This window comes from Pelophylax lessonae (assembly GCF_965119305.1).
Source record: "Pelophylax lessonae genome assembly, chromosome: 1".
NCBI classification, from domain to species: Eukaryota; Metazoa; Chordata; class Amphibia; order Anura; family Ranidae; genus Pelophylax; species Pelophylax lessonae.
This window is the reverse complement of record NC_138768.1, coordinates 227,392,382-227,413,102: the sequence shown is the minus strand read 5'-3', so window position 1 is coordinate 227,413,102 and position 20,721 is coordinate 227,392,382. Positions and strand designations below refer to the sequence as shown.

General features: G+C 45.3%; 1 protein-coding gene across 1 annotated transcript in view; it reads right to left on the bottom strand.

Moving 5' to 3' along the window:
* ANAPC7 (anaphase promoting complex subunit 7) overlaps positions 1–20,721 on the bottom strand; it is an 88,361-nt gene that overhangs the window by 67,300 nt on the left and 340 nt on the right. Inside the window, exons 2-3 of the mRNA XM_082243152.1 lie at positions 13,048–13,234; positions 23–142 (exon numbers count right to left, since the gene is read on the bottom strand). Coding sequence (XP_082099278.1) covers positions 23–142; positions 13,048–13,234 — 307 coding nt within the window. The remainder of the gene's footprint in view (positions 1–22; positions 143–13,047; positions 13,235–20,721) is intronic.

The window sequence follows — 20,721 nt, the reverse complement described above, 5'->3', positions numbered from 1 at the left end:
AATTGCTAAGAAATACATTTACCTTTGGCGTTCTTTGTCGGGAAGGAATTCCATCCAATATAGCAACAGCATCTTTATCCTGCTTAAGCATTGTGTAACACTCAGCCATCTTATATTTTACTTCTATTTCAGACGGAAGGCTCTAAAACATAAAAACAAATAAAATTAGATAGATAGATAGGTGTATGTGTGTGTGTGTGTGTGTGTGTGTGTGTATGTGTATATATATATATATATATATATATATATATATATATATATATATATATACATATATATACATACATACATACATACACACACACACACACACACACATACATACATACATACATACATATATATATACACACACACCTATAGAGAAGTTCAGATGTCATGCCTGCCTCCAAAGACACCCAAAAAATGCCCAAAAAATGCCTGCAACAATGCCCAGGTATGAAAGGAGCGGAGCCCCATCCCTGCGCTACTGCAATTCTAAGAGAAATTATCTTTTTTTTTCTGGCAGTCACCCTGACATGGAAGAGTTCGATCATCCCTAGTGTCCACCAGTGCCACTGCCCGCCAGTGCCACGTATCAGTGCCACAAATCAGTGTCCACCAGTGCCAGTGCCCACCAGTGCCACGTACGGGCAGGCTTTTATTGGGCATTTTTTGGGTGTCTTTGGAGGCAGGCGTAAGATCTGAACTTCTGTATAGGGGTGTATATACACACACACACATACATACATACATTATATATATATATATATATATATATATATATATATATATATATATATATACACACACACATACACACATACATATACACACACACACACACACACCTATACAGAAGTTCAGATGTCATGTCTGCCTCCAAAGACGCCCAAAAAATGCCCAATGAATGCCTGCAACAAAAACGCCCAGGTGTGAAAGGAGCGGAGCCCCATCCCTGCGCTACTGCAATTCTAAGACAAATGATCTTTTTTTTCTGGTTCTGGACATGCTACAGAGCTGAAACTTCACAGGTACACTTTTTAGACCCCCCCCCCCCCCCCGAACACTAAATCCAAAGAAATCTTTTTTTTTTTTCTCAATATTTGGCTCTCTATCAAAAACTAAAATTTTTAAGAACTTTTTTTTGTGTGATTGGACACCGATACATGGCACTGGTGGGCAGTGGCACTGGTGGGCAAAGAGGAAATGAGTAAAAAAAAAAAAAAAAAGGGGGGAATTAGGTCACAACACATCATATTCTGATTGGCCAAATACAAAGTCATACAAAGTCGTCTATCATAAGTCACAAGTCGCGCTGAAAGTCACGCTAACAAGTCGCCCCTTATGAGGCGACTTTCTGGTCGCGGTAGTGTGAACCGGCTCTAAAGAGTACCAAAATGTACACGTAAACATTTCAATGTAGAGAACTGTTTTTTTTTGTTTTTTTTTCTGCAGAGTGCTGCTTCACAGCCTTGTTCTACAAGTAGTATTCATTAACCAGTTAGTGACCGAAAGGTTTTACCCCCATAATGACGAGGCCATTTTTTGCGATATGGCACTGAGTTTAACTGAATTGACAATTGCGAAGTTGTGCAAAACTGTACCCAAAATAAAATTTATGTCCTTATTTTCCCACAAATAGAGCTTTCTTTTGGTGGTATTTGATCACCTCCGCGATTTTTTTAAATTTTTTGCGCTATAAACAAAAGAAAAGTGTCAATTACGGAAAAAAAATATCTAAATTATATATATATTATATATATATATATATATATATATATATATATATATATATATATATATATATATATATATATATATATAAATAAATAAAAATTACTTTCTGCTATATAACATCCCCAATAAAAAAAAATCACCACACACAACACACTGGATTTTTGATTTACCATAAAAACCTTTTCCTCGGATGTTCATTGACATACACAGCTCCATATGTTTTTTGACCCTTGGGTTATGCTGTTCTCCTTAGGAGTAGGACAATAGGCAGAAAATAATTGACTATGCCTATAGGGCAGGCCCAAGGGGTATACTCCCACTTCCTGCAACAGGACTTCAGTTTTGTAACAAGCAGTGTCAGAAGAATACATAACCCAACTCAACAGAGGTGCTGTGTCCGTCAATGAACATCAGGGAAAAGGATTTTACGGTAAGAGACAAATCCAGTTTTCTCTTTCGTTCATTGACGGAAACAGCTCTAAATCTTCTTTGATTTCATTGGGGGTGCAGGGGCGCCTACCCCCCTAACCATGCGTCCAGCCCCCTAATCTACATGCAGGGCTCCGGACGCATGGAGTTCAATGGGGTTTTTTTTTTTTTAATCACCTGATTAGAGCCAGAGACTCGAATAGGCTTCAGAAAAGGGTGGACCCGGGGCGCACCCTTTGTGTGACAATAGCGAATGAAAATTCACTATTGTCACACGGATTCTCCTCCTGGCCAATCAGGAAGCGGGTCCGAGACCCACTTCCTGATTGGCCGAAAGGCGAACACATGCCATTGGCCGAGGAGGAGGCAGGAGGACTCGAGGGGACGCGGGGAACTGAGGAAAAGCAGCAGCTGCAGGTAAGTCTCTGCATTGAAGGGGGCATGGGGGTCACGCTGCATTGAAGGGGGCACGATGATCTCTCTGCATTGAAGGGGGGCACGGCACACTGGTCACTCTGCATTGAAGGGGGGCACGCTGGTCACTCTGCATTGAAGGGGGGCACGCTGGTCACTCTGCATTGAAGGGGGGCACGCTGGTCACTCTGCATTGAAGGGGGGCACGCTGGTCACTCTGCATTGAAGGGGGGCACGCTGGTCACTCTGCATTGAAAGGGGGCACGCTGGTCACTCTGCATTGAAAGGGGGCACGCTGGTCACTCTGCATTGAAAGGGAGCACGCTGGTCACTCTGCATTGAAAGGGAGCACGCTGGTCACTCTGCATTGAAAGGGAGCACGCTGGTCACTCTGCATTGAAAGGGAGCACGCTGGTCACTCTGCATTGAAAGGGAGCACGCTGGTCACTCTGCATTGAAAGGGAGCACGCTGGTCACTCTGCATTGAAAGGGAGCACGCTGGTCACTCTGCATTGAAAGGGAGCACGCTGGTCACTCTGCATTGAAAGGGAGCACGCTGGTCACTCTGCATTGAAAGGGAGCACGCTGGTCACTCTGCATTGAAAGGGAGCACGCTGGTCACTCTGCATTGAAAGGGAGCACGCTGGTCACTCTGCATTGAAAGGGAGCACGCTGGTCACTCTGCATTGAAAGGGAGCACGCTGGTCACTCTGCATTGAAAGGGAGCACGCTGGTCACTCTGCATTGAAAGGGAGCACGCTGGTCACTCTGCATTGAAAGGGAGCACGCTGGTCACTCTGCATTGAAAGGGGGCACGCTGGTCACTCTGCATTAAAAGGGGGCACGCTGGTCACTCTGCATTAAAAGGGGGCACGCTGGTCACTCTGCATTAAAAGGGGGCACGCTGGTCACTCTGCATTAAAAGGGGGCACGCTGGTCACTCTGCATTAAAAGGGGGCACACTATACCTTGATTACTGAAGGCCCCTTTCACACTTTTGTGACCTCAAAGTCACGCAAATTTACAGCGTTTTTTGCCGCAAAGCAATGCCTATTACATTTTTCTGTTTGCGCCCCCCCAAACATTTTGAGCACCAGCCGCCACTGTCTGACCCTTGGGACCTCCCAAAGCAGGGTCAACATGAGGGGTGGGAAAAGCACAGCAATAAACATATTTCCAAGAAGGGCTAAACGTAGCCAACCAGGTAAACAAGGAGCTCAACCAGGAACAACTGGAGCTCACCTACCAGGAAAAATACACCCTCAAGAGGCGAGAGCCTCTGCAACAGCAGCCTGCAAAACTTTGTGGCCGAAAGCAGCATCCGCAGATGCTAGTACATCCACCTTGTAAAACTTTGTTAATGTGTGTACAGAAGACCAGGTGGACGCCTGATGACAGAAGGCCCAAGAGGCACTAAGCCCCTTGTAGAATGCGCCTTACCAGGGAAAGGAGGAACCTGACCCTGTATAGATTAGGTCTGCACCACCGTCTGTCTGCCTAGTATGGGGTTGTTTTACTAAGACTGGAAAGGGAAAAATCTGGTGCAGTTCTGCATAGAAGCGATTCAGCTTCCAGTGTTTTATTGTCAAAGCTTAAAAGGGTAACTCCACTTTCGTGAGAAAAAAAAAATAGCAAATAAAAGAAAAAAAATAATAGATCATATACAATTGTGACACAAGTCATATTACCTTTCCTTTTTTAATCTGCAGCTGCTGTAATTTTCTGAAAATGCAATGCAATATGGCTACCTGGAGCTGTTCTGTACACAGAATGTGTACTGACCGCACCCCAGAAACATAATTTCCTGTTTGTGTGATTAGCTCACCAATTTTCCCAGACATCTGCCTAACATACAAGTCAGATTTCAGGCATCCCCTGCAACAAAACTTTTTGGTGCGATACTCCCAATAGGAACGCAGACCCAGCAGATTTTCTTAGTGCTTTGCAGCTGCACAGCTGGTTGATAATTTGGAAGCCACTCCCATTAGAACCATTTAGCACAGAGGAACAAACAGTGATTTCTTCAGAACAACAAAAAGGTAAGAACCTGCAACAAAGTTTGTTAAAATCCTTGCAATGTACATAGATCACCCAGAGGGGAATGTTTTTCATAACAAATGTGGAGTTACACTTTAACTGAGCAAGCGGAAGTTAGAAGCTGATTGGCTACCACGCACAGCTTCACCAGATTTTCCACTCTCCAGTTTTAGTCAATTAACCACAGTGTATTTTCACAAAGTATGAGTGTGCATGGTTATAGGGCTGGTGGCATTTTGTAACGTAAAGCGAATTTGAACCAAACAGCACTAACAAGTAGGATTTTTTTGAAAGAAGAGGCCTTATGGTTAACAGCTCCTGGGGACCAATTAAAAAAAAAAAGTTGCAAAACTGAATTCTGCTTTAACCTCCCTGGCGGTCTGATTATGTCAGAATTTTTGTGCTAAAACCAGTACATTGTTTTGCATGGAAATAGGTTGTTTTATATTTTAGGCCTGTAATTCTTAGGAATAACTCACTTAAATCTGTCCAAACAAGTGTCTAGTAGACATCCTGGGTATGATAAAGTTTGAAACACTAAATCATAAAATTAGAATACCCTCTCTAGTGGTATTCCCGAGTGTGGCTTGGGGTTAATATAGAGCAGTGTTTTTCACCCTTTACAATCTGGCAGAATCGCGAGGCACACCAACCAAAAATGTCGAAAAAATGTATTTGTTACTTACGTCAATGGGATACTTGAGCCAAAAAGACCCAAAATCTCTCCTTTTACTTTTAAAAGAAAAAAAAAAAAAAAAAGCAATCACCAATTGTTATGTAATATAAATATACATAAGATATGTGGATTTTAAATACTGTATTATCGATAATGGAAACTGCACTTCTTTTTTTATGTTGTATGATGTGCAAGCAGAATACAACATAAAAAAAGAAGTGCAGTTTCCATTATCAATAATACAGTATTTGAAACCCAAATATCTTAGATTACATTAAAAAAAAATAAAATAAATAATAATAATAATAATAATAATAATAATAATAATAATAATAATGGGCGATTACTTTTAAAAGCAAAAAAAAAAAAAAAGCAATCACCAATTTTTTTTTTTTTTATGTAATATAAATATACATAAGATATGTGCTTTTTTAAATGCTGTATTATTGTTAATGGAAACTGCACTTGTTTTTTTATGTTGTATTCCGCTTGCACCTGCACTGTGGCCAAACAGAAGCAGATGTGCAACTGGAATACAACATAAAAAAAAGTGCAGTTTCCATTAACAATAATACAGCATTTAAAACCCATGTGTATTTACAGTATATTACTTAAAAAAAAAAAAAGCTGAAAGCAAACAGGTAAAGTTAAGATAGTCCATCCGTGTAATTCTCATGTTATTTCATAATTCACAAAGCCAGAGTCACTGAAGAGCCTCCTGTTCTTCTCTACTGGACCTCGAAAAGCGCGCCAGCAGCAGCTCCCGGGACCGCGGCTCTCACCTCCCAGCAAGCACTTGTCGATCCTCCCATAGCAACCGATGACGTCATCGGTTGGCACGACACGTTCGGGAGGCCCGCGCAGCTTCCCGATCGCATGTGGCAGTGGGAAGGGAGTTTAGCCGTCCCTTCTGCCATAATCAAATGTAAAACTGTTTCTCTTATAAAATTGCTGCAAGGAAAACATTTTTTTAATAGGATTGATGCAAATTTTGGTCATTTTGCCACGGCACACCTGGGGTCTCTTCACGGCACACCTGTGTGCCGCGGCACACTGGTTGAGAGACCCTGATATAGAGTACCAAAATCCACACTCAGGATTACCCCCACAATAAAGTTAATCTTCCCCTGCGATCCCCCGCCTTCCTCCAGCCATCCTCCCGTTGTGTGCTCGACCGATGCCGGCACCGGTCTTCCGGTTCCCTTCCCTGCTAGCGCCGCTAGCGTTTTTTAGTGCTCCCTTATCAGGCTAAAGCCTCGTACACACGATCAGATTATCGAACGATCTTGCGTCTGATTTTTGTTGCATGTATGTCTCATATCGAAAGTGAAGAGGTTACTTTCATACGAAAATTCCCGTACGACAGAATTCAACTTCAGAAGTAATGTCATGTGTTGAATTGTTTTGGATGTGTTCTTTCGTTTCTGAGCATGCCTAGTCTTGCTATGATGATGATTTTTTTTCGGACGATAACTGTACTAATTAAAAGGAAAATCGGACGTTGTGTTGACGTACGATAAAAATTTTATAGCCTGCACATCCAGATTTTGTCGTCCGAAAATTCGTGATCGGCTGTTGAAAGCACTATACTTACAATCTGAAAATCGGCAGATTGTTAGTCGGATGAAATTTTACTTCCAATTTTCGTATTGTGTGTACAGGCCTTAAGTCTGAGGCCATATTGAGCAAGGGATATAAAGCTGGTGGGGATGGGCGATGGATGTTAACATTTCGTGTATTCACAAGTAACATGGGTGTTGAAAGATCCAGAGATCCCAGTGGTCCTGAGCAGCGCTCTGGGATTCACAGGGGCCACAACAATAGATTTTTCCAAATTATCTGTGGGGCCATATTAAAAGCGGCCTGGGGGCCGCAAATGGCCCGCAGGCCGGACTTTGAACATGCCTGGACTACAGTTTTCTGTTTATTTGCTAGGCATGGTTTATCTTTCAGTCTTGTATTGTATTCCTAATATTGTAATCGTTTTGCATGTACAGCATTTTTTGTAAAGTAAAAGCACATTTATAAACTGCAGAAGTCTGAGCTTCCTTGATTATACCGCAAAGTAACCCTGTTAGATAAAATGCAAAGCCAAAACACTCTCAAAAAGACGTCACCAGCAGTCACTTCCATTTTATGTGTATATATTCTGGGAGTTTCTGGTGCAGACGTCACACATCAGGTGTGCAGTGTGGTGCAGCAGGAAGGGGAGCGGGGTCTTCACCAGAGCAATGCAACTAGCAGATTGCACACATGGTGTGCAACATGGGAACACAATAGCAGAAGGTGAGCGGGACCAGAGAGAGAGAGGACTGAGCTGCAGAGGATTAGCAGAGCTGGGGGGAGCAGAGCAGGAGAAACTAGCAATGTAACATGTACTGTGTAGCGTGGGAGCAATATAGCGGGAGGTGAGCGGGGACCAGAGATAGAGATGAGGATCAATGAACCAGAGGATCAGCAGAGCTGGGGGGGTTACTACTGAGTGTGGGGGGGGGGGGTCAACAGAGATGAGAGTTATTACTGAGCAGGGGATTAACAGAGCTAGGGGATACTACTGAGTGGGGCATCAGCAGAGCTGGAAGTACTATTAATCAGGGGATCTGCTGAACAAGACTACCAATGAGCTGGGGATCTACTGACTGGGATTTTACTGGGTCCCTTTAAAACAAATAGAAAATGATCGCACACACAGGGCATTTGCCAATCCTTATTAAAGCTTCAAAAAAGCATCATTGATACATCATGAAGCATCAAACAAACATGTTGAAGCGGTATGTGCTTTAATGTGTGTTGAAGTTGAAGCAGGTGTAAATGAGACCTTTTAAAATGTTAGTACATAGTAAGCCTTGGATCTACTCACAGGTACTACTCTCCAACCAAACATCCACCCCACCCCCCCCCCCTCCTCTCCTTTTTTTTTTGGTTTCTAGGATCTCCTTTTCTTCCTACTGTAGGCTGGTGCTTGGCTTGGAATGGTGAATGAGGGAAACACTGGCTGCAGCTGCTCTCTTCGGCTATTACCCTGTGGTGCTTAACTGGATAACAGCTATATTAGTAAAAGGAGGGAGCGGCAGAGCAGCAAGAGTTTAATAGAGTCAGGCAGTATTGCACTTTGGGAACTGTAGTCCAGAGAAGAAAGTCTTTACTGTAATCAAGAGCATTTCACAGAGAGAGATTGCCAGGAGGAGTGGATAGAGCTACATTTTCCCAGGCAGAACAGGACACAGCTTTCTCTTGCTGTGTGGGGGGTGTCCTTGGAGTGCACATTGCTGTCCAGTGTGCACACCCACTGCTGGATCCAGAGTGCTGAGTCCAGGTGTGCCAACAGACAGATTTACCTGGGGGCAGAGTAGAGAGTGGACTAATTGCTGCGTGTGACCAAATGGTGAGCTGCAATATCACTGGGTCTGGTGATGTGGGGGATTTACTATCTGCTGTTAGAGAGACTGAGCCATCTAGAAACTGACCATTCAACCATCAGTTAGCCTTATTGATGCCCGCAGGCTTGAATGGGATTATATAACTAGGCCCCAACACTAGCTGGCTGAAGAGTTAGGACTAAAGGCGGTTCCTTTACAGCTGCTACACAGAGACCTTTACCTATTGCTTATGCGAAGAGGTATTTCTCAGAAGACATTGCACCATATCCTAGACAATCGCCTAGAGTGCACACTAGTGATCGACCGATATCAGTTTTTCGTTGCCGCTACTTTGATCAATGCATATCGGTATTGGCCGATATTTTTGTACATTTAAAAAACATTTTTTTTTTTTTTTTTTTTTTGTCAGGTACTCTTGTGGAGAGATCTAGGGGGTCTAAAAGACCCCAAACCCCTCCTCTGCACTTAAAGAAAGGAAGTAAACCCTCCTCTGCAAGTTGTACCTATAGGTAAGCCTTATCGTAGACTTACCTATAGGTACTGTAAATATCTCCTAAACATGTACCGTTTAGGAGATATTTACCTTAAATGCAGCCAGTGATATCACTGGCGCATGCGCTCTGAAGGTACGGCCACTCGTGCCGTTCCTTCAGAGCCCCATGCCGCGACCGTCAGCTCCCGTACGCATGCGCGGGAGTGACGTCATTACGGCTCCAGCCAATCAGATGGCCGGATGCCGCAAACCCGGAAGAAGGGTGGCCGAACATGTCACCCATGAGACAGGTGAGCGGGTGGCGCTGCAAGGCTTCGTTCTAAGGTATTTCATAATGAGCTAGTATGCAATGCATACTAGCTCATTATTTGTTTGTCTTTCAGGTGTTCATTTAAAAAAAAAAAATTCTGGAGGTTTACAACCTCATTAAAAGCATTCAAAACGCCAAGTTTGGCTGTTTTGAATGCTGTCATTTTTTTTAATCTAGCGCCAGTACGCGGAAGTGATGTCATGAGCAGAATGCGGCTTTGATCGGGTCTTCATCGGCTGTGCAGGCTGGTTGCTCGGGTCTCCCGGTGGAACTGGAGACTCGGGCGAGCCGCGGAAGGGGGGGGGGGGGGAGCGTCCCCTTCCGCTTCTTGCAATGACAGCCGAGCGGCTTCTCAGCCGCATCTGCTGTCATTACAAGACAGCCGACCGTCGGTTATGGACGCCGGTACCAGGGTGATGCCTCCAGTTGCAGGCATCACTCCGGTACAAGCACTTTCCCGAAATATCGGCAATATCAGTCACCTTGGTGGCCGATTTCGATATATCGGGGAAAGTGCCGATCGGCCCTCGATAGATCGGCTTAATAATGCCAATAATCGGTCGATCCCTAGTGCACACTAGACTAGACAGTATTATTCACATTGCATGGTAATGTAAATTATATGTGCTATTAACTGCTGATTCACGAGTTAATCCCAGTCTAGTGGTTCAGAACTCTAAATTACTTTGGCATAGTGATTACACTGTCAAGGAGATTTATGCTAACCCAAAATACATGGAGTTCATTTACCACTAAAAATGGTCTTCTGTCTATTTCCTGGTGTTGATTCACAGCCGAGGTAAAGGTATCTAGACCTGTTCTTGTAAGTTGCTTGCAGTAACCTTCATTCACCCAGGTTTGTCAGAGGGGCTAAGGGTGTTCTTGGAGTCGAGGCGCAGAAGAGAGAACCCAAATGACCAAGCTGTTCCTACTAAAAAGGTAGCGCTACACTACCTTAGACTGGTTTCATAATCGACTAAACATTCTTACACCCCCTCTCTTCCAACATATAATGAATCCCTTCATGCTAAGATAACCGATGTCCTTATCCTTGGACAAGAATCCTTGAAGATTTGTTCGCTTATGTTTGTTACAAGAATTTGGTTACATGATTGTACTTGTTTCCATTGTATATGTAATTTTGATCATAGTCATTTTCCAGGGATTATTGTAACAGTCTGTGTCTTTTATTACTTTAATAATTAAAAACTGGCGTGTAAAAAAAAAAAAAAATAATAATAATTAAAAAAAAAAAAGGGGGCAGGGGTTTCGGGGAACTGGGATTGTACAGGACGGGGCATATACAAATCATATCATCAAAAAAGATAAGTTCACAGAAAAGTGCATTGATGTAATGTGTTTAAAGTAAAGTGCACATGTGCTAAAAAGGTGCATAAAATCCCATATCCAACAAGAAAAAAAAAAGTGTGCAGTCCTCTTTCTTCAGTGAAGGCAGATTCAGTGTGACAACATAAAAACAACATGACCGTGACACCTAAGTGCTCCCACTATTCTCACCTTAGTGAGTATTAAAACACGCTTTTGATTACATAGTGAAATCATCCTCTATCGAGGTTAGTCCAATTGTAGTCCTTTTCAGTGGATTTGGATATGCGGTGGTGGTAGTCCCTTTAAGACTCCCTCACATTTGCATTTCTTAGATGTGATGACTGTATTCGTTTCCGATTTTAGGCTCTTTCATCCATTTTCATCTTGTAATTTGGTCTGTTTTTTTGTAGGAAAAACTCTCCAGCCCAATAAAGAGTTTGGCCTATGAAAAACAAGAGACTTACTGGCTGAATTACAAGATGAAAATGGATGAAAGCGCCTAAAACCAGAAACTAATACAGTCATCACATCTAAGAATTGCGCATATGAGGGAGTCTTAAAGGGACCACCACCACAGCATATCCAAATCAACTGAAAGGTCTGAGCTTTTCTGATTGCAACGCTATAGTGCTGAGATCTGTGACTTTCGTCATGTGGGGTAATAATATACAGTTCATACAAAGTGATATCCCAAGGTATAATGTTCTTCCACCTCTAGCAAGCCCCTGATGAAGTCACGTGCTGTGATGCAACACGTAGGGATTCCCATGGAGGTGGCACAGATCGGAAGTCACATGGGAGGATAACACTGCTGAGTATATTAACTCTATATGTGGATTTTAAACAGTTTTAATGTAAGCGGCTTTCTTTAGATTAATAAATACAGCTTTTTAACGTACTACACTATGGAAAGCATTCTCTATCTTATATCCTAATATACATTCATACGAGACTGGCGTCTTAAAAGGGACCACCACCCCAAATTTGGAGGCACCATTTGGTGAGGATAAAGGGGGCATGTTCCACCTTGACTGACCAGACCACTTCATAAAAATAATTATAAAAAGGCAAATTTAAGCCCGATCTAAGGTGAGAGTTCTAACAGCACATTGGTGACACAAACCGCGGTGGAAGAACATTATACCTTGGGAGATCACTTTGTATGAACCGTATATTATTACCCCACGTGACGGAATTCACAGATACATTTGGACATTATTTGATGTGTTTTTGCACTATTTATATATGCCAGAGAGATGTGCTTGGTACCTTTTCAGATTAAATTTATTCACCTACATTATGAAGGCGTGTTTTTTTTGGCCTATGGCTACCTATCTGGTTTAGGTATAAACTACAAAGTCATCACTTGATTAATTTAGATGTACGTTTTCTAGGCTGTGCAACGCCAACCTTCACTCAACCGTTATTGACCACTGAGAATACAGTTTAGGTGTTGCAGCAACCTTTAATTTTATTTATTTTCTTGCACAGATTTGTACTTTTGTAACTAAGTAGTAGCGCAGGGGTTACACTTTACCCAAAAAACTGCCACCTTCTCTTCTCACCCACAGCAGCTGTCACTTTTTAAATGTGGGAAGGTCACCCTGCACAGCAGTGTCATTTAGTCACAGAGATCTATTAATGAACTAAAAGTCCAGTCTCTCTAACTGAAAGTCTGTACCACTGTATGGACACAGCGCTGGAGGAAGGGTCTGCTGGAGCCTGGATCACATGTGCAATGCTTTTAATGCACATTTTTTTCTTCCTGAAAATATATGTGCATTGATTTATTTTTTAAAGTGGACTAGCCCTTGATGTTCCCCTGCTCAGAAGTATACACTTTTTACTCCCCTGCCACTTCATTCAGCTCCCAAGAGCAAGGAGGCAAAGCCCTTTGTAAATTCAAATCAGATTTCCATATGGAGCTTATGTAGGGCTGAACCTCTTAACACCCCCCCCCCCCCCCCCATGTGACCGGACTGAGCTAAATATAATGTGATCAGATGAAACCAATCACATGCTGCTCTGTACCTGGAAGTAACAGGTATGTTCTTTGCTCCCAGTGGATGAATAGAGCAGCAACAGGGTAAAGGGAAGGCAAATATGTTCTGTTGGCAGACTGGTCTTTAAGTGAGCCGGTTGTTCTCAAGTTTTTTTTTTGTTTATTTTTAAAGCAAAAGTAAAAAAAAACTTATGTAAATTCTACTATGTATAAAATAGGTAGATATGTCTGTTTTTTTAAACAAATACGTTTCTGTACCTGATTTTGTGGTGTAGCACCAGTATTTCCCGTGGACGGCCGGACTTTGGACGTCTTGGTTAAGGCTTTTTTCTGCTGTAGAGCCATTGTGTATTTACTGACAGCATTGCGATACTCCTTGTCATGGAAGAGAGAATCTGCATGGTATACCAATAGCTGGTACTTCTGTGATGGTGAAAACATTTCCCTGAATAAGGAAACAAAATAGATATATATGTATGAATGATTTTTACCCTACAGACAGCATGACAGTAAATTCATGAGCCCCAGCCGATATACAGGCCCCCTGTAAAAGACCAATTTACCCAGTCGCCTGTGTATTTATTGGGCTGGGCAGAAAAAGTACTTATAAAGAGGCTGGGTAAGCTAGTGTATGAAAAGATGACTGTTGCCCATAGCAATAATACCGTATATACTCGAGTAAAAGCCGACCCGAATATAAGCCGAGGCACCTAATTTTACCACAAAAACCTGGGAAAACTTATTGACTCGAGTATAAGCCTAGGGAGGGGAATGCAGCAGCTACTGGACCACCATGAGAACCAAAACAGGGGCTGCGGGCATGGTGCAGGGGCTGCGGACATGGTACAGGAGATGCAGGGCTGTGGGCATGGTACAGGAGATGGTACAGGCATGGCACAGGAGAATCTCCTGTACCATGCCCGCAGCACCATCTCCTGAGAAGATGCAGGGGCTGCGGAGGAGTCTCACATACCTTTCGATGAGGCGCCTTACATTTAAAAATGGCACCGCCAGGCACCAACACGTCACCGCGTATGCGCCGTCCGCCTGGGAATAGCCGAACGTGTATGGGCTTTCCCGAGCGGCGGCGCATGCGCACTGACCAGGTAAAAGGTAAGTGAGACCGAAAATCGAGTATAAGCCGAGGGGGGCTTTTTCAGCATAAAAAAACATGCTGAAAAAGTCGGCTTATACGGTACAAAGAACTGTTGTAGAATTGTGGAATAGAGTCAGGATCCATTATAACTACTTCCGGTCCACGCTATAGCAGAAAGACGGCTGCAGCGCGGACTCTAATTTTCGGGAGGCCGTCTTTAAACGGCCTCCCAGACACAGGCTCCCCACGCGCTCCCATCGGGGAAAATCTGTGTCGGCAGTGTCCCTTGGACACAGCCAATCACAGATCGTGGTAAATGGCCAATCACAGGGGCCATTTACACGTGATCGGCCCATGCAATGAGAGATGATCTCATATGTAAACATATGAGATCATCTCCCATGGCCAGCGCTCCTTCCTCACACAGAGACTGCAGTGTGAGGAAGGAGGAGAGCCGATCAGCCGTTCGGGGACACAGAGGAATGTAATCAGGGCACTGATCACCAGTGCCCTGATTACACAAGGTAAAAAACATACACAAAGTGCCCACCATCAGTGCCCGCCATCAGTGCCCACAATCAGTGCCCATAGTGCTGCCAGTCAGTGCCTGCTCATCTAGGCACTGATGAGCACTGACTGGCAGCACTATGGGCACTGAGTGTGGGCACTGATGGTGCTGCCCATCAGTGCCGCCCATCAGTGCTCATCAGTGCCACCCGTCAGTGTCCATCAGTGCCCAGCAGTGCCATCCGCCAGTGCCCAGCAGTGCCACCTCTCAGTGCCCAGCAGTGCCACCTCTCAGTGCCCAGCAGTGCGGCATATTAGTACCTCCTCATCAGTGCCCATAAGTGCCACCTCATCAGTGCCCATAAGTGCAGCCTATCAGTGCTGCCTCATCAGCGCACATCAGTGAAGGAGAAAAATGTATTTATTTTCAAAATTTACTCGCAGAAAATAAGAAAAACTTTTTTTTTTTTCAAAATTTTCTGTCTTTTTTCTTTTTTTTTGTAAAAAATAAAAAACCCAGAGGTGATTAAATACCACCAAAAGAAAGTTATATTTGTGTGAAAAAAAAATGATAAAAATGTCATATGGGTACAGTGTAGCATGACCGCGCAATTGTCATTCAAAGTGTGAGAGTGCTGAAAGCTAAAAATTTGTCTGGATGGGAAGGGGGTTTAAGTGCACAGTAGGCAAGTGGACAAAGAGTCTAGAACAGCTATCAGGTTTTCTTCAATTTAAAAAAGTGTATATCCAGCCAAAACTTGCATTGTTAATTTTGAAGAGAGTATGGAAGGGTCAGTCAGCGTTTTCTGTTTTATACTGCTATTCAGGGCTCTGTTAGAGAAATTTACCCTCACTTCCTTTATTGCTGACACCATTTTATCATACAAGGATGTGATGGGAACTCCCCAACACGGACATTCTTTATGCCCTGTGCACTGGCTTAACCACTTATGCCCCGGAAGATTTTACCCCCTTCCTGACCAGGGCCTATTTTGCGATTCGGCACTGCGTGACTTTAACAGACAATTGCGCGGTCGTGCGATGCTGTACCTAAACGAATTTGACGTCCTTTTTTTCCCCACAAACAGAGCTTTGTTTTGGTGGTATTTGATCACCTGTGTGATTTTTTGATCATGTGCTATAAACAAAAAAAGAGCGACAATTTTGAAAAAATAACAATATTTTTCAAATTTTTTTTATATATATTCCCCCCCCCCCCCAAAAAAAATGTAAAAATCAAATTTTTTTATCATTTTAGGCCAATTAGTTTTTTGCTACCTATGTTTGGTAAAAAAAAAAAAATCACAATAAGCGTATTTTTATTGGTTTGCGCAAAAGTTATTGCGTTTACTAACAAAGGGAAAGATTTCTGTCATTTTTGGTGGGTTTTTTTTTTTTTAACGAGTAATGGCGGCGATCTGCGATTTTTTATTGCGGGACTGCGACATTGCGGCGCACAGATCGGACCCTTGACTGACATTTTTGACACTTTTGGGGTTACCAGTGACATTACTGCAGTAATCAGTGCTATATATATGCACTGTTAATGTAAAAATGACACTGGCAGGGAAGGGGTTAATTTTATTGGAGAGGGAGGGGTTAATGTATGCCTGGTGCTTACTGACGTGTGTGGGGGGAGGTGACTGAGTGACACAAGGACAGATCGCAGGTTCAGCTATGCTGAACCCTGCCTGTCACTTAGGAGATCTGCCCGCTCTGTTTACACAAGCGGGCGGATCTCCAGACTCGATTCCCCGACGATCTGGGAAGAGCAGCGGCGATCGCCGCTGCTCCTCCCTGGCCCGACTCCCGCTGTGACTGAATACAGCGGGAGCGAGCCTCCGCCGAGAAGGGGGAGTGTCTGCCGACGTAGGTCTACGTCGTCAGACCTACAAGAGCCACTTTGCCGCAGTAGAGCTCTAGTGAGCAGACGGCAAGTGGTTAAATGAGCTACCTTGGTGGATATGCTGGGTAGGTTACTGACACTCATTGGAACTGCACAAGCTACTTCAATAAGCAGCCAAATATCATGATCGTTACAGAACAAGTCCAGGTGAATATAGGGAACTAATGCTATACACAGCCAAAGCTTTATGACCACCCACCTAATATTGAGTAGGTTCCCCTTTTGCCAACATAACAGCCATGACCCACTGAGGCATGGACTCCACTAGACATCTGAAGGTATGCTGTGGTATCTGGCACCAAGCCATCAGTAGTAGATCATTTAACCACTTAAGCCCCGGAAGATTTTACCCCCATTCCGACCAGGGGGTATTTTGCGATTCGGCACTGCGTGAATTTAACGCACAATTGCGCGGTCGTGCGACGCTGTACCTAAACGAATTTGACGTCCTTTTTTTCCCACAAACAGAGCTTTCTTTTGGTGGTATTTGATCACCTGTGCGATTTTTTGATCACGCGCTATAAACAAAAAAAGAGCGTCAATTTTGCAAAAATAGCAATATTTTTCACATTTTTTTATATGAAATTCCCCCCAAAAAAAATGTAAAAATCAAAATTTTTAAAAATTTTCGGCCAATTTATTTTATGCTACCTATGTTTGGTAAAAAAAATCGCAAAAAGCGTATTTTGATTGGTTTGCGCAAAAGTTATCGCGTTTACTAACAAAGGGAAAGATTTTTGTCATTTTTGTTGTTTTTTTTTTTAACGCGTAATGGCGGCGATCTGCGATTTTTTTTGCGGTACTGCGACATTGCGGCGGACAGATCGGACCCTTGACTGACATTTTTGACACTTTTGGGGTTACCAGTGACATTTCTACAGTAATCAGTGCTATACATATGCACTGTTACTGTAAAAATACACTGGTAGTGAAGGGGTTAACTTTATTTGGAAGGGAGGGGCTGTGTGTGTCCCTAGGGGCGTGGTTTCTACTGTGATTGGCTGTGGCTCTAGCTGTAAGGACACTGATCAACGGATCTACATACCAGATCCGTTTTATCAGTGTCTTTGCAGCGAGGAGAATGACAGGCAGTTTGTTTACACAAGCTGCCTGACATTCTCCCTCTCCCCCGCCGATCGCCGAGTGACCGGCGGACATCGGGTCCGCTGGTCACACGCGCGGGGGGGTCCGTGACCACGCGGGAGCGGGAGCGCGCCCCGGGGGGCGCGCGCTCGCTCCCTAGACCCTCACAAGCAAGCAACGTAGCCCTACGTTAGTTTGCCTGTGAGGGGCTGACCGCCGACGTAGATAGTCGTGCGGCGGTCGGCAAGTGGTTAAAGGATAAGTTCACTCTTGGAAACATGTTCCACCCAATTTTAGAACATGTTCCCAAAGTTAAAGCTGCCGCCTGCTGCCCCCCTCCCTGTGGCAGCATTACAGGTAGAAGTTCCCTGTACTGTACATGTCCCTGCCAGGTTTTGAAAGCTGCAGAGTTCTGTGTATAAATTAACAACAAGTCCCAATGGCCTTAGCGGCTGTCGGCTTGTAGTTGTCAATGAACTACCTGTGCAGCACTGTGGTAGTTCACTGAACCATCCTGTCCAGGAGTATCGGCTTACCCATACAGGATGTAGAAGTAAGCAGATACACTGACCGTGTGCAGGAGATCTGCATTGCATCAGCGATTTCCTCATCACTGGTGCAATGCTTTACAAACTCCTACTACAAGAAATTAGAAATGTACATTTTTTTCACCTGCAAATAGATGTGCATTTATTATTTTTTGTACAAAGGTGAACTTATCCTTTAAGTCTTGTAATTTGTGAGCTGAGGTCTCCATGGATTGGACTTGATTTTCCAGCACATCCCACAGTGCTGGATTGGACTTCAATCTGGAGAATTTGGAGGCCAAATCAGCACCTCAAACTCGTGGTGTTCCTCAAACCATTCTTGAACTATTTTTGCTATGTGGCAGGGTGCATTATCCTGCTGAAAGAGGCCAATGCCATCAGGGAATACCATTTCCTTCAACGGGTGTACTTGGCCAGCAACAATGTTTAGGTAGGTGGTACAGGTCAAAGAACATCCACATGAATGGCAGGACTAAGGTTTGCCCAAAGCCTCACACTGCCTCCGCTGGCTTGCCTTCTTTCCTTACTGCATTCTGGTGCCATCTCTTCCCCAGAAAAGTGACACGCACACCCAGTAATCCACATGATGGAAGAAAAAACATATTTCCCTGGACTAGGCCATCTTCTTTCATTGCGCTGTTGCTCAGTTCTGATGCCCATTGTAGACACTTTTGGCTGTAGACATGGGTCAGCTGCTACACAGCCCTGTACAAACACTCAGATACTATTTTTTCTGCTTTCAACATATCAATTTCAGGGACAACATGTTCACTTCCTGCCTAATATATCCCACCCATTTTCAGATGCCACTGTTAGGAGATAATCAATGTTATTCACTTTACCGGTCAGTGGTCATAATGTTATGGCTGATCAGTGTAAGGTAGAATGGTGACAGGCACTGGCCTCCATTCTCCCCAATGACAGGCACTGGCCTCCATTCCCCCCCAATGACAGGCACTGGCCACCATTCTCCCCAATGACAGGCACTGGCCACCATTCCCCCCAATGACAGGCACTGGCCACCATTCCCCCCAATGACAGGCACTGGCCACCATTCCCCCCCCCAATGACAGGCACTGGCCACCATTCCCCCCCCCCCAATGACAGGCACTGGCCTCCTTTCTCCCCAATGACAGGCACTGGCCTCCATTCTCCCCAATGACAGGCACTGGCCTCCATTCTCCCCAATGACAGGCACTGGCCTCCATTCTCCCCAATGACAGGCACTGGCCACCATTCCCCCCCCCCCCAATGACAGGCACTGGCCACCATTCTCCCCAATGACAGGCACTGGCCACCATTCCCCCCCCAATGACAGGCACTGGCCACCATTCCCCCCCCAATGACAGGCACTGGCCACCATTCCCCCCCAATGACAGGCACTGGCCACCATTCCCCCCCCCAATGACAGGCACTGGCCACCATTCCCCCCCCCCAATGACAGGCACTGGCCACCATTCCCCCCCCAATGACAGGCACTGGCCTCCATTCTCCCCAATGACAGGCACTGGCCACCATTCTCCCCAATGACAGGCACTGGCCTCCATTCTCCCCAATGACAGGTGGTAGCCTCCATTCTCCCCAATGACAGGCACTGGCCTCCATTCTCCCCAATGACAGGCGGTAGCCTCCATTCTCCCCAATGACAGGCAGTGGCCACCATTCTCCCCAATGACAGGCACTGGCCACCATTCTCCCCAATGACAGGCACTGGCCTCCATTCTCCCCAATGACAGGCGGTAGCCTCCATTCTCCCCAATGACAGGCACTGGCCTCCATTCTCCCCAATGACAGGCGGTAGCCTCCATTCTCCCCAATGACAGGCGGTAGCCTCCATTCTCCCCAATGACAGGCACTGGCCTCCATTCTCCCCAATGACAGGCAGTAGAATCCACCCCCCCCCCAATGACAGGCAGTGGCCTCCATTACCCCCCAATGACAGGCAGTGGCCTCCATTACCCCCCAATGACAGGCAGTGGCCTCCATTCTCCCCAATGACAGGCAGTGGCCTCCATTCTCCCCAATGACAGGCAGTGGCCTCCATTTTCCCCAATGACAGGCAGTAGCCTCCATTCCCCCCCAATGACAGGCAGCAGCCTTCACCCCCCCCCCCCCCCCATGACAGGCAGTAGAATCCATCCCCCCCCCCCCCCCAATGATAGGCAGTGGCCTCCATTCTCCCCAATGACAGGCACTGGCCTCCATCCCCCCAGGTATTCTCCCCAATGACAGGCAGTAGCCTCCATCCCCCCAATGACAGTCACTGGCCTCCATCCCCCCAGGTATTCTCCCCAATGAGTCAGTAGCCTCCATCCCCCCCAATGACAGTCAGTAGCCTCCATCCCCCCAGGTATTCTCCCCAATGACAGTCACTGGCCTCCATCCCCCCAGGTATTCTCCCCAATGACAGTCAGTAGCCTCCATCCCCCCAGGTATTCTCCCCAATGACAGTCAGTAGCCTCCATCCCCCCCAATGACAGTCAGTAGCCTCCACCCCCCCCCCAGGTATTCTCCCCAATGACAGTCACTGGCCTCCATCCCCCCAATGACAGGCACTGGCCTCCATCCCCCCAATGACAGTCAGTAGCCTCCACCCCCCCCCAGGTATTCTCCCCAATGACAGTCACTGGCCTCCATCCCCCCCCAATGACAGTCAGTAGCCTCCACCCCCCCCCCCCAGGTATTCTCCCCAATGACAGTCACTGGCCTCCATCCCCCCAATGACAGGCACTGGCCTCCATCCCCCAGGTATTCTCCCCAATGACAGGCACTGGCCTCCATCCCCCCAGGTA